The following is a 15,612-nucleotide window of genomic DNA, read 5'->3' on the forward strand; positions in this document are numbered from 1 at the left end:
CATTTTACTACACATATGCACATATATGCACATGCACAGGCATGACTGCCTAAGAAATATAATTCAAGATTGTAAATTTTGGTAGGCATTCTGATTTCGTTTTGTTTTTTTTTCTCACAACACTATGTAAAGTATATCCATGTTGATACATATAGATCTATTTTATTCATTTTAACTTCTGTTAAGTAGCCCATTGTATATACATCAGAGTTGTATATCCATTTCATTTTGCTGGAGGGTTGGCTTTTACCCATTTTTGCTATTACAAGAACGCTTCATGAACATATATCTACTATGCCTCCTTGTATGCGAGTTGGCAGCTAGATGTAGAATGGCTGGGTCACACTGAGGCCTCCAAATTTTATCTATTTAACTTTGTTCTTATAAAAATTAGTATAAAAAAGTTAATTATATTTTGTAGCTTTATTTATGATTTGTAGAAGCACTGGGACAGAAATTATATTTTATTATTATTGCCATATCTGGAATGCTTCATCATTAACTTAGAAATATATAAAATCCCCTTCCTATGTTTGCCTTCTAGAATACATGATCATTTCTCACTTAGCTTAAATTTGATGGTGTTCATTATGAACCCAAAAAAGCAACATAAGCTTTATTTTAGATTTTTATTTCTATAATTTATACCACAAAGAAAATAACACTGAAACATGTCAACAGACATATTAAATTGAACATATATTTATTCACCTAATTAATTAAACAAGACAGCCGCAAAGTTAATCTATAATGGGATTCTCTTCACTCTAGCCTGATATTTGGTAAAATTCTATTGGTCTTTTAATCATAAATTGATACATCACTAATGATTTTAGTTTCTACTGAAAGAATGGTTCCAAATTGGATCTGTAAACAAATTTACTAATAATACTTTACTGTGCTAGTAATCAAAAAAATAAATTGAAAGTACTAATTTTCATCTACCAAAAAAAAAAAAAAAAAACAGTGCAGCATTCAATTAAATAGTAGCAGAGGGAAATTAGTATTCCTTTGCATTATAATTTCAGATAATCCTTTAAGAAATTAATTTGGCCTTATATATTGTAAGAATCAAAAAATATATATCTTTGGGTATAGTAATTCTACTTATTGTATATCTATCGTAAAGAAATAATCTAAACTATGGTAAAAAGTCAGATGCTCACGAAAATATTTATTTTAACCTATTTTAAACTGATAAAATTGAAAACCACTTAAATGTCTAACATAAAGCATATTGTTTTCTACAAAAAAAAGATAAAATCCTGATGCCAAGGAGAAAAATGTTATGATATTAAAATGTAATGGGAAGCAAAGGAAATCTGTAATACAGTTACAAACATGTAAAAAGCCAACAGATATTGGAAAGAGAGATTAAAAGTAAATATACCACAAAGCTAATAGTTGTTGTGCTAGAAATATTTCCCACTAATTTAAGAGTATTTAAATGTATTATTTAAAAAGAAAAAGGATTATGTTCTCAAGCCTTGCTCTCATTCCCATGGGAGCTGGAAATTTTGCCCAATTTATCTTCTGCCTTACTTGTATTTGTTCTGGATTTTGTTTTATTTTGTTTTATTTCTCAACAGAAAGCCGTGTCCTAAGACAATGCAGTGTTTTAATGTTCTATAACTCTTGAATCTTCACTCCTTCAGGAATACCATTTCAAGATTACTCTGATTATCTTTTAGTTACTGTGTCAGTTCTTTGTTCTGGGAGAACTCATCATGTGGCAAAGCAATAGAGCATTTTTGCATGTAAGCCAAAAAATTTAATAACTATGAAAGAAAATCCATATCTTCACTTTACGTCCTAATTCTGTCTGAATCCTGCTTAATTATCCTGTACTTACTGATTATCAAGTCATGGCCTTCAACTCAAGCTAAACATTTTCTTTGACTGACTTTTTAATTTCTAAGTCCTTCTCCATTGTTTAAAGGCTTGTTATTGTTTTAATTCCTCACAATTTGTCTGCTACAGAAATTCTTCATGATCAAGATGTTGAGAATAAAGATGAAGAAGGTAGCCTTATTTTTTTATTCCTCCTAACACATATCTCAGCTAATTGTTACTAGAAAACATTGAACGGGGTAGAAATTTAATACAAGCTCTTATACTCCACAGATATGTAAATATACTGATATAATTTGGGAAAAAATAATCTGTCTTGAACTCAGCCAGACATGTATGGTAAAATATAACTGAGATTGGCATTTGATCCTTGACAAAGGTCTATTAATTACTATTGCCTTATTATTACTTTTTTTTTTTTTTTGCTCTCCAACCCCCAGCCACTCTGATTTATTAACTGCTTTTCATATTCACAAAGTGGTTCATGAGTCACCGGATGAGCCTGACAGAAATGAATAAAAATGAGGCCATTTACACAACATTTGGCATGTAGCTAATTACCTGAAAATGAATGCTTGAGATTGCACTGAGAAGAGTGTCATTAACACTCAGCACTAAGAGCACAAAACAGAGGGGGAAGAAAGCAGAACCCGAGGTGGAAAAATCAAAAACTAAAAATATAAGAGCAGTAATGAGTGTAGTATGGATTTTTAAAACATCACCAAAAAATATCTAATGATGTCTTCCAATAGAAGTATGGTTAAGAAAATTATAGGGTATCTGCATAACAGAATTGAGAATTCATTAAAATTTTGTTCATGGAGAATATCAATGACTTAAGAAAATTCTTACTAATAAAGTTAAGCAAGAAGCAGCAAAAGAAATTGTTAAATATAGTATAATTTTGACTTTATTAAACAATATACTTAGAAGAAAGGAAATTAATAATAATATTGTAATGAGATTATGGATAATTTTTATTTTCTTATCTACAATTTTCTGTATTTTCCAGATGTTTTACTATGATCATGCATTAATTTTTAAAAGTACTTTTATTAATAAATTTAATGCATTTATTTTTTAGAAGCATGTAGTTTAAAATATAACTAAAAGTTAATTGAGCGACTCCTATGTAGCAAGCATCAAACTTGCATGTGAATAAAACAATCTTCTTCTCTATACTTATTCCATGCTGCATCACACCTACATAATATCTCTGTTCATGGAATATCCCAAATCAAGTTTAACACATATTTGGTCCAATTGCCACCAACAGACTGAGTGTAAGATTGAACTCTCTTTCTCCTGAGTGTTTTCATACTTTCTCGATAATGTAAATATTTCTCTGACATGAATGAAATATTTGTGTTTCTAGAAAATAGTCCCAAATGAGAGATAAGCATACCCTACTGGCATATTTTATGAAACCAAGAGTTAACAGCTCTATCTTGTATTTTCTGAGAACTGACATTATTAAAATAAAATCAAAAATTTTTTGACAGCATGAAGGTGCTGTTGGATATTTTTAACTACTGTAGCCTCAATGCTCACAGTATCGTCTGATACCTGGAAAAAGTCCTCTATCATTTTTATACTCATTATTGACTGGGGAAAAGATGTCCTGAATTACTGACAACTAAAAGAACACTAAAAATATATGGTAAGGTCAACTTTTTTTTACTGCTTGTGGGAGAAATTTTACTAAACCAATTGTTCTCTGCTCAGACTTGCCTAAAAATAATAATTGAGGACAAAATAAACCTTAGCTCTTGAGTCTAGCATAATATGAATTTGAATCCCAGTGCTACCATTTACAAAATATATAAACTTGGAAACATTTTTTAATCCCATGAAGTGTTAGTTTCTTTATCTTTGAAACTGGCATTTAAATGGCATAAAAAGTCTATTTTAAATAATGAATAACGCATGTGTGATAGCCAAAATAATAACCATCCAACAATAGTCACACTCTAAATCTCAGGACCTATGAATATGTTACTTTACATGTTAAAAGGGACTTTGCAGATGTGATTAATTTAAGGCTTTTGAGATGAGATTATCTGGATGGTCCCAGTGTAATCACATGTATTTATATATGAGGACGGCAGGAGAGTCACAGTGAGATGTGAGGACAGAAGCAGGTATTGGAATGATGTTTCCTAAAGGGCTTACATGATTTGGCCATCTCTGGCTTTGAAGTTCTGAATTGGTTTCAGAACAGAGTTTTTGCTGAATTGGTTCAATTTATAGGATACTGTGCCATGAATGCTGCCAAGATATGGAATTTCTCCCCTTTCCAAGAATAAAAATAAAACATTTACACAAAGATTTACTCTGTAGGGGGAGAAGGTGAGGGGCTTTGCTTAGACAAACAAAAATTTATTGTCATAACAATACAAAAAGCTTAAAATTAAATATTCAATATGACTTTTTAAAAATTTTTGCTACTTTATGCTTCCCATACCTAAGTTCCTTTTAAATTTCACAGAGCAGTTTATCTCCTCTTGTTTTCTTGTCTCATACCCTCAGGATTTCACTTTCAAATACCAAGGTATTTTCCTAAACATAGTAGCCTACCTAAAATAACACGTATTTTTTTCACCACCCAGTAAGTGTTAGATAGGGGGAGAAATCTATGTACTCATTGGTTATAACTTATGCTAACCAACTCATTTTTTCTCATCAGTTTCTTTGGGTGATATACTTCACATGGATTAAGGGTGCAGCCTAGAGGCCAAAGTAGCCATTCTACAAACTTTACTAAGTGATACTAATAGCGATCTTACAGTTGCTACTCATTATCGACCACACCAGTCATACGAGTGTGATTAGAATTCAGCATTTTCAGGTTTTTTCTCCCTTTCCTTTCTCATATTCTTTTAATCCAGATTCTATTAAGTCGTATAGTTATGTTCTACAGAGATGAGGTTTAAAACTTGGGAACTTATCCCTATAAAATTAAAAATTATAAGAAAATTCCAACCTCATGTATATAATTTGTCCATTTATTTAAATTGACATTCTTATTCACATAAATACTCTCTATACATATGTACGTGTGTGTGTGTGTGTGTGTGTGTGTGTGTGTGTGTGTGTGTGTAGCTAGACTTTAAGCTACTTATGGGCCAGGATCTCCTGGATTGTGTTTTGTCAGCAATGAGGGTTATGCTACCCTTAGACATCAACTATACATGATTTGTAATTACAGTGACTCAAGGTCAGTAATCATGCAGCATATACCTTAATAAATGACTACTACAGCAATGTGATTTCTGTCCATTCCCAAGTATCATGGGACTATAGTTTCTAACTGCCTATTATAGTGTTCTGACCTAACCTTCAAAATGTCAGTAAATTGGATTTTAATGTAAGCCATTCTAAATGTCTTTAAAAGAAGACAGATGAATGTTATGCTATCGTGAATCTGTACCTCTGAGAAGTCTACGTTCAGAAAAAAAAAAAAGTCAGTTAATGCTTTTGCCTTTAGCTGGTACTATTGTACCTTTATTTGCTGTCAGTCAATAATAATATTTTCATACACTCAGAATGAATGACTTGAGTATGAAAAAGTAAAAAAACAAAATTCAAAGAACACTCTAATCTTGAAGCTCTCAACCTATTCAGTTTTGTGATCTTTGGCACCTTTGATTACAGAGAAGATTTAGAATATTAAGCTGTTTCAACCACAATGTGAGTGCATTTCCATGTGAATGTGTTAATTAATTGCAGAAACGACTAACCACTGCTGTGCAATTACTTTCAATGAAGTGAACAAACGGAAAAACAGGGAGGGAGCAGTCATTCTCAGAGATGTTCACTGTTGTTTCTCACCCAGAAAAACAGGAGAGATGAATAGAACTCTGACCAGGGACACCTCTTTTTTTTTTTATTGATAATCCTGGGAATTCTTTCTGAGCATTTTTTTTTTCTCACAGAGTTCAAGGCACCTGGCTCATTTAGCCATAAGCATTGCAAAATCTAGAAATGCCAAACTCTTAAATTAGCAAAGATCAATACTCTGTTGCATAAATTTCTACAGGTCACAACATGAATTCATGAGTATCTGCTCATATAGAAGTTCCTGTTTGAGTCTCAGTTAGTCCCTTCTCAGGGTCCTTGTGGGTCCCTGGTGACCATATTTGTATGTGCGTGGCTTTCCTTTCAGCCCTTACTAAAATATTTTGGGAGAGTTGGTACCTAATCCAAATTGGGCCATGAGATCCTCTTTAGAATTTGAAACTTGGAGCAGATAGAAGGAAGTCGTTTCACTAATGCCAGTGCTTTCCAGAGAAAGTCAGGCACTTTCTACAGCTCAAGTTCCTGGAGCTGCCTTGATTCCCTCCCTTTTCTCCCTTTCTGAGTAGAAGTTCACTGGTCCAGGAGATCATAGTTGAAAAGATACCAGGTCGTGGGCAAGCTTCTAGTTTGATATGTGATTTCCCAAGATAATATCAATTAGATTTCTTATATCTGTTAGTTAATGAATGGATTGATCAGAATGGGTAGCAATAGTAAATTTAGTTAAGCTTTCCAAAAATTAGGTGTTTTTACTACTTACAACTGTAGGACCTATACACATGAGACATTCATTATTTATTTTATAGGCAATGCTTTGTTAGCTTTTCAAATTGCTTTGTAAAAACTCCAGAGCCTCACAACATGTGAATCAGTGGTGCAGTTTAAGATTTCAATGCTTGTCCTGATTTTGATATGATGTGGTTAACTAGCCAAATGACAAGTGTCTGAAAATGAGGTAAATTAAGTGAGATATGCTGACCAACGGGACTTAAATGATATTCTCAAACATCTCTAAAGCTCTTTAATAGTCTCACAAATAATATTCAATTCTAATTTTATATTTAAATATTATAATTATTTTAAACTATAATAAGAAACAAGCACACTGTATTGTATACTATGTTACATTTTAATGCATTCAAGACCACTGCAATATTAACTTAGGCAGCCAGGTTAATTTAATTTATGCAGAGTGTGGAGCACTTTTACTTTGAAGCAAATAGAGCTTCCTTTTAGTCCATCATTAAGCACCTACTAGAGACCGACCACCTATGAGTGTATCTGAACCATTTGCAAAGGTATCATTGGTTATAGAGGTGGTTACTTGGCACACAGGTTTTTTTTTTCCAATAACTCAGGGTAGCCCATGGCTGGTCATGTAAGATTTTAAAAGCAAGTGTTCCACTATTTTAGGATTTTTCTCAATACTATACAAATAAAACACAACACAAAAATAATTAGTGTTAAGGGAGATTTAAGACTATAATTGTCAAATTTGTGTGCTCATTAAAATAGATGTCAACATTTGAATTTATATTAACGAAATACAGCTTTTACTTATTTCATTTGTATTTTATATGTTGAAGTTCTCTCTAATATTTTATTTATTAAAGTTTTCCTCAGAGGAAAATTGTTTGAAAGTCAATTTCTCAAGCTCAGCACTACTAACATTATGGAACAGATAATTCTTTATTCTTAGCAGCTGTCCTGGGCATTGTTGGACATTAGCAGTATCACTGGCCTCCACCCACTAGATGCAAGTATTAAGTTTCCATCACCAACCTGACAATCAAAAATGTCTCCAGATATTGCCAAATGTCTCCTGTGAGGAAAAATTATCCCTGGTTGAGAAGCATTGACTAAGTCATAGGATCATAAGGCTGGTTACACTTTAGTAATTTCTAGAAAATGTTCATATCTTTATAATTTTTTTATTCATAAGCAGCTGTTAAATCAATAGTATAGAAAAGTAAATAGATAATTTTTAAAGCATTTAAAAATATTTATTGGGTTGTCTCACTGAGGGTGTTTGAAACACTACGTAGGCCATAAAAACAAATTGTATTTTTAGACAACAAAAGATACTTATGATATATTGTTAAATGAAAAAAAATTAATTCATATAATTATGAGAGCAGAAAGCAAGAAAGAGTCTAGCAAAATCTTTTCATTTGCTAAATTTTGAAACACAACTAGCCTTCAAATTTTTTGTAAAATACTTTGAAGAATTTTTTTAAATTGAACTTTAAATTTTTTACTCTTGCCTAATGCTCAAATAAATCTGATTAAATTGACCAACATCCTGTCTAAGAAAGGCTGCTAAGGGAATGTCCCAATGTTCACCCAGTGAACTTTCACCTTTCATAAAGAAAGCCAAAGAGAAATTAGAAAGGGCTAGGGTTTTTTCCTGATAATGTTTTTAAGAAAGTGCCTACTAGGTTAACACAAGTGACCAAAACAAAAACTCACCTTGGCAGCCTCAAAAGCAAAATATTTTCCCACTCTGTGACTGTGATTGAAGAAATACAAACAAGTACATTTTGTAAGGTAGGTAAAGTTTCTAGTCTATTGGTCACAAAAGTATGATTGCTTCAAACTTACAAAGACAGAGCAAAAAGACAATGAGAAGGACAGAGAAAAGACCAAGACAGAAAAATCAAAGACAAAAAATCTCCAAGTGTTCTAGGAATTCAATTTATATATCATTCTTAGTTTCTATAAATTACAGTTTAAAGACTTTGTTTATCTATTTTTTTTTTTTTTGATGGTATGAGTATACAGTGTGAGAAGTAAGAGTATATAGCATGAAAGAATGGGTATGTGGCGAGAAAGGCTGCCGGTAATTCCTAGCCTTTGATCCATAGGTTTCCCATAGTTTTAGCTATAGGAAATGAATGATTTTGCTTATTTTGTGATGAGAATGACTTAAAGACTGTTTTCCCTTCAGGGTGTAGGTAAATGGTTTGCTAGTAATTCCAGCAGAAATCTTCCTTTGTTCTGTAGGTTTCCTCATGGTCTGGCTGCAGGGCTAATCAGCACATTGTAGTCTCTCAATATAGCTTGATTTAACATTTAGTTCTCTTGCCTCCTCCCTACATTTCTAGGATAGCATTTTCTTATCATGGTACACTACCTACTGAATATAGATAGACAAGTGTCTCCAAGATGAATCTGACAAACCTCTCTAGGAGTGGGAAATGTGACGTACCAAAAGTTATAGAGGATAGATTTTGTTTTTGTTTTCGTTCTTATTGTTTTATTATTAGTTTGTAGCAGGAATGGAAGGAAGGCTTTGGTGCATAATGTAGATGTCTTACTTCTCGTAAGGTGAGACTTGCTGCAGATACTGGCAGAGGCATTGCTAGGATGCTAGTAAATATAAGAAGGGCCATGGACTAATAATAGTTATAGTAATGACCATCATTTGTGGAGCACACATTCTCTCTGCCATCCTATTCAGTAGATGTTTTGATTGATAAGGGGACTGAGGCTCATTGAGATAAATTAACTAGTCCAAGCTCACACTACTAATGAGTGGCAAAAAGACTCATTCACTTTGCCTGCATCCAAAATTTTTAATCACAAAATTTTTATGCCAACTGGTAGACGTTGTTCAGGACTGGGAAGCCTGGAAATGAAGGTCATCGTCTTTATGAAGCTATCTTTTTTCTCTCATCCTGACAGAATTACAACCACAGCTGCGTGTATGATGGATTTACGAAGATATCCTCTGGATGAACAAAACTGCACTCTGGAGATTGAAAGCTGTGAGTTACTTGGACAGGGGAATGAAAAAGAGAGATGTTTGCTTGACCCAATTAAATTTAACCTTGCACTGAGTAATTGGTACTAGAATATTTTCAGCTACAACTATGCTGCAAACTTTTCAAGGGGTTTACAGTCTAGTGACATTTTCCCTTATACTGGTGGCTCAAGGGTCATTTCAATGTAGTTATCTTTTTGAACCATTAGGGAAAGTCCACTTAGTTTAGCTGGACAATTTATAAACTCATGCTTTCTCTTTCTCAGAGTAGAGTTTCTCCCAAGGCCTCCCAGTACCAAAGCTGCATTAATAAGAAAGGAAAAATACTTTGATATGTAAAGAATTACGAGATTATTTATGGTTTCATAGGCTGTCCACCCAAAGGATTGTAGATTGTTGTCTTTTAGAAAAACACTATGGTAGAGTCTTGTGTGCATTTGTCTTTCTTCATGAGAAGAACAAAAGCATAAATGGTATTCATGAGGCCTGTGCTTTGGGCCAGAGACTTGATGCATTTCAGGTCTAGTAACTGATTTGGGTTTGTCCTCTTGGGCTGATTTTTATCGATTACTTTCTTAACAATTTGAATCCTTTAATCACTAAAATTTAATCTGATGGACTATCTTTCTTTCACTGTTTCTTAGCCATCAACAAGCAGGCATTTGAGCCCATTTACTGTGAATTCCAGGCTTAAGCCATTGCCTGGTTTTAAGGAGCACAGAAAGGTACAATAGCTAATTCAGAGCATTAACATACCACTTAATAGATAGAGAGAAATAGAAAAATATGTATCTAGATCAAAATACTTTCTAAATCTAAGTATCAAAATAGTAAAGGAAAATTAAAGAGTAAATGTATTCCTAGTTGTCTAATTATTAACTAATTACATTAATTTTCTAGTTTTAGTGAATATAGGGATAGATATAAAGACACTTACATAGCTATAGATAGATGACATAGATAGATATAGATATAGATACAGACATAGACATAGATATAGATTAGAAAGAAAGAGATCAGGAAGAGAGAGATGACAGAGAGAGAGAGAAAGAGAGAGAGAGAGTTTCAGATATAGACATCGATCTACTACCACTAGAACCTGGAATGAACAAGAAAATTCATGAGCTATTCTTTAATTAATATTCTAATTTTAAAATGCCTTATGTAAATAAGTTGGTTGATAGGTATTAATATGTGAAAATATTGGTAGTAACATTTGGTTTGTGTCAATAAAAACCAAAATCAAAAAGTAGAAATGAAATGTGAACCCAATCATTTATTAATAGCTAGTGATATTTTATAAATAAGGCAGAAGTTTAGCTAAGCAAGTAAACCATTAGCTTTTGGAACTGACATGGAAAGAAAAGGATAACTCATGGGTTGCCTTTACCCTTGACATCTCTTCCATCGATTGTGAGTGTTAGCCTTTGCTTCTGCTGGACTTCATTAGAATAGGACATCCTCTCAAAATTCAAAGATCTTAGGGTTTGCATCACTCACTTAAAGAAGTAATGAATTTTGAACAGTAAATTGGCAAGAGCTAAAATTATCACCATTTATTTCTTCCAAAATGCATATTTTATTTTATGATACATATTGTTTTTCTATTATTATAGGTTTATATTTTTCTCTAAATATGCAATTTATTCATATTTAGAAAATAGATGACTTTTAGGTCCATTTATCATATCATATAATAACAAAACCAAAACTATAAATGAGACAGAAATAAAATATAACTTTTGTGGGTCAGGGACGGGGGAAGCACAAACAGCCATATAGTCAAAAGTTATCATAAAACAGTGTCAGGCAATAGGAGGTGACCCAAGTATATGATAATCATTGTGACAATTTATTAAGATGTAATCAACTGTCTGGACAGATGGATGAGGCATAGTAACTGGGACCCTAAAGTCAGCTAATATGTAGGAATGCAGGCAGATGGTAGCCATCATTAAAGTGATCCAACAGCAGCTCATAGAACTCATGTCCCTAAGAATATTTACCTAAAGCTAAGCAGAAATTCCGGTCTGTAATAATCTATGTAATGAAGAGTCTAAAAAGGTAGGAACTTGGGAGAAAGGGGGGAAAAAATACAGAACTGCTTTCTAGTTGCCAGACCAAAGGTAAGCATTAATATAACACTTCTGTAACGTAAATATTTCTAACAATATTTAGGAGATGAAGTATCTAAGCACAGAGAAGTAAAAAACTTACCCTGGGGCACAAGGCAAGGATAGTGGTGAAGAGGGGGTTCAAATCCAGATAATCTGACTATCAAAGAATCCTGTAATCAATAGGTGAGCAGGGAGCAGAACATCAATGATTAGAAGTATAGCACCAATTGGAACCACTCTCAGCTAGGCTGAGGATGCCGATTCAACCGACTAGTCTCTATTTCCTAAAATTATCCCTAATAAAGATTAAAATAGATTCCAGAAGCTGGGCAGAATTTTGCTATTAGGTCAAAGGTCAAATGATTCAACTGTAAAGAGAGAGTAATCTGTGGATGCAGGAAACCAAGAAGTCCTTAATTGCATCGTTGCTAACCTAAAAAAAATGACATTTCTTAGCCTTAATATTTTACTTAAAATGTATCCCTTCTTAACAATAGATAAAGCAATGTAAGATCTTAAATATTAAGTAGTAATTCCAAGTGATAAAGAAACATATGGCAATACTGTGAAGTTCAAATGAGATTTGCTTGTTCTTGCCTAAGTATAAAATTGATATGTTGCAAGAAAAGTATTAATAAATACTGAACCTGTTATCATCTATTTTTAACTCTTCATGAAGAAACATGTGTTGCACTGTTTACCGAAACAGCTCTCTCTTAACTGACAATTTATGAAGACTACAACTGAGCTTTAAAGTGATTACAAATGAGAAACTCTAGTGTCAGTCGGGAAATAAGAATAATGAAGTAGACATTCTGTCAATGTAAGTTTGAAGCAATCATACTTTTGTGACCAATAGACTAGAAACTTTATCTACCTTACAAAATATGCTTGTTTGTATTTCTTCAATCACAGTCACAGAGTGAGAAAATATTTTGCTTGGTTGGGTCCTGTAATACAAATTAAAGATGTTTCGCTTTTCTTTAATGTCATCTAATCAAGTAAAATTGGAAAGGCCATAAAGCCTTGTTAAATTGAAAATTTAGTTGAACTTGGAGCATTAATAGCTTCATAGCCCTGAGATACTATAAAAAGAGTTAATGGCATATGGAAAAATCAATCAAGGAATTTAGTGTTAAGAAGATTTGGAATTTGAAATCAATAAAGCTATCATATGAAAGTTTGATAGCCACAAGCCTCATGGACATATAGAAAGAGCTTGGGATAACAATCATGGAGGGTTCGGGTGCCTTTTCCCATTCTCTGCAGCAATAATTGAGGAAAATCTCAACCCTAATCTCACCTCTTGGTATCAGTAGATAGTGTTCCCTCTCACTTCACCCAAAATAGTTAGAAGCCATTTCAGGCCTGAAATCTCTCAATGGACTCACTTATCTTCTTCTAAACTTCCTTTATCTTCACCATTCTAAGATAGCCTGCTTGTATTTCAAAGGAAGAGATGCTCTACTTATTTTATAGCCTGACCCTTGCCCATGTGTTCAAGATTCCATCTTTCTTCCTCCTCTGAGAATTGATTTTCTCAAGTTCCTATATACCTCCTCCTCTAATCTCTTAGTTCTCAATCTAGCTCTCTCTGCTACCTCTCATTCACAGCCTAAAAATAAATCAAAAACTCTTTCATAAAACATCTCTACTTTACTCCCATGTCTTCCCTTAAACTCTTCCTAATTTCCTACTATTTTTTTTTCTCCAAGCTACTTGAAATAATGGTCTGTATCTATTATCTAGTTCTCAACTTCCTCTTAACCAACTGTAATCTGGAACTTCCCTACCCATCTCCCACCTCCACAGACACTGTTCTCAGAAAGGTCACAAAGGAGCTCTCTTTACAAACAAGCTTTAGCCCAATGATCCCCAAATTTATATCTCTAGCTCAAAACTCTTCTAAGCCCCAGGTTTATGTACACAGCACTCTTCTTGGTATATCTATTTTTATGCTTCAAAGGCATCTTAAACCTAATTTGCTCAAAACTTAACTATCAATTTTTCCCTCCCAAATGAGTTTTCTTTCCAGTATCCTTAATTTCACTATCCAATCAGAATCCTAGGATTGTTAATGTGTTTCTCACACTCTACCCATCCAATTTATTGCCAAGTACCATTTATTCTTTCAAGATATTTTTCAAACCCTTTCGCTTCTCTCCAACTTTACTGCCACCAAACCACCATTACTTCTTATGAAATCATTGTAGCAATTTTTGCCTTCCACACATTCTCTACCCAGCAGCCAGAATAATCTTTGCAAGATATAAATCAGATCATATTACTTCTACATTTAAAATTATGCAAAGACTTCCCATTGCACCAAAAGAACTCTCCACACATCTTAATTTGACTTTCAAGCTCCTGTGTGACTTTCCTCCCTTGATATTGTCATTCTCATCTGTAGCCATCTTGCCTTTGCTTACTACACTAAACTCAAATGCCATGGATTCTGTTTTTTGCAAATCAATATTTCTTCTATCTCATTATCTTTACAATCTTGTTTCTTTGGGATGAAATGCTTTTACCTATCATGGGTTTTGGCTTTCTTCTTCTCATTCTTCAGTTCTCACATGAGATAACATCTCCAACCTAAATTAGAAACCCCTAGCTATCCTCTTTCCAAATTCTGTTAGTTTCCTATATAGCATTTAGTAGTATTTGCATGCTTCCATGTTTACTATGAAGGAAAGGATCATTGTGTTCACAACACAATAATTAAAACCTAGTCTAGTACCTAACAATAAATATTTGTGGAGTGAATATATGTTAAATTTCTTGGCTCCAAACTTTTCAAGTCTTTTAAATTTTAGGAGATAGAGGTCTGGTTTTAATTTTCTCAGATAAGATTTAAGGCAGGGATTTTTTTTTTTACTTATAATAAAATATACTTTCACTTGTACAATGTGCTCTAAAATTATCCCAGAAATTTAAGATTGTAAATGTGTCATCCAAGAGGCAGATAAGAGAAAACCTAACATTTTAATTACTTTAGGCATTTTAACAGGATGGTAAATGTGATGAATCACTGTGAATTTTTATTTGTTTACTTGAACCATTAACTGTCTGTATCCTTCTTGCCTGAACCACAACCAATTTATGAAATGAAGGTAACATTTAGTGATACGTGGTTATTTTTATATTTGTTTCTTGCTTTTTTTTAAGGATTGGAAACTTTTAACTTAGTAATTATCTTAATGTATTTGATTTCGTGACCCATGTACTCAACCTATCTCTTAGTCTCGGAATAATAATTGCATTTAAATGTGTCGTAGTAACAACATGTACACAGAAGTGTTAAGCCATAGTCATGTTTGATTATTTCTAAAATAAATTGTTTTCTTGTTCACAAAAATAGCAAGTAATGAGAAAAATGTGTCTACCTAAATAAAATTGTCTAACTTAACTAAGGAAAATTCCGAGAAAATGTGAAGTTTGCAGAGTTGAAATGCTAAATTTTATCTATGTAATATGTTACATTAACACCTGGAAATAAAAACAAAAGTGCAGTGTTCATATATGAGATAGGAACAGTTCTACAAAAGTCTCTCCCTGTAAAATCATATGTGGAGAATTGTGTCCAGTTCTTAATACCATATTAAGATAAATTCTCTCAGAGGAGGCTACCAAGATATCTGGGAAGAAAATTTGGGGGAGCCATAACAGCCACTGCTGAATGCTTTAAGTGCTATCTTATAGAAGAAAAACCTTATGTTTGATGATGTTCATTGTATCAGTCTGGATTCTCCAGAGAAGCATAACCAGTAGGCCATATATAGAGAAAGACTTTTATAAGGAATTGGGTCATGTAATTATAAAGGCAAATAAGTCTCAAGATCTGCAAAGTGAGTTGACAAACTGGAGAGCAGATGGTGTAGTTCCAGTCCTAAGGCCAGAAGACTTGAGACTAGGGAAGAACTGATGTTTCAATTTGAGTCTAAAAGCAAGAAAAAGCTGATTTCCCCAGTTCAAATGTAGGCAGGAAGAATTCTTTCTTGTTTGGAAGAAGGTTAGTCTTTTTGTTTTATTCAGGCCTTCAGGTGATTGGATGAAGCCTGTGTACATTAGGGAAGGCAATCT

The 15,612-nt window shown here is 33.2% G+C and overlaps 1 protein-coding gene across 3 annotated transcripts in view; it reads left to right on the forward strand.

Moving 5' to 3' along the window:
* The window catches only part of GABRB1 (gamma-aminobutyric acid type A receptor subunit beta1), a 370,441-nt gene that overhangs the window by 264,723 nt on the left and 90,106 nt on the right, over positions 1 to 15,612 (forward strand). For all 3 annotated transcript variants that reach the window (XM_039845134.1, XM_039845135.1, XM_039845136.1), the window contains one exon: positions 9,334 to 9,416. In XM_039845134.1, the coding sequence (XP_039701068.1) occupies positions 9,334 to 9,416 (83 nt within the window). The remainder of the gene's footprint in view (positions 1 to 9,333; positions 9,417 to 15,612) is intronic.

Source organism: Pteropus medius, unplaced genomic scaffold (genome assembly GCF_902729225.1).
Source record: "Pteropus medius unplaced genomic scaffold, Ma_sr-lr_union100, whole genome shotgun sequence".
NCBI classification, from domain to species: domain Eukaryota; kingdom Metazoa; phylum Chordata; class Mammalia; order Chiroptera; family Pteropodidae; genus Pteropus; species Pteropus medius.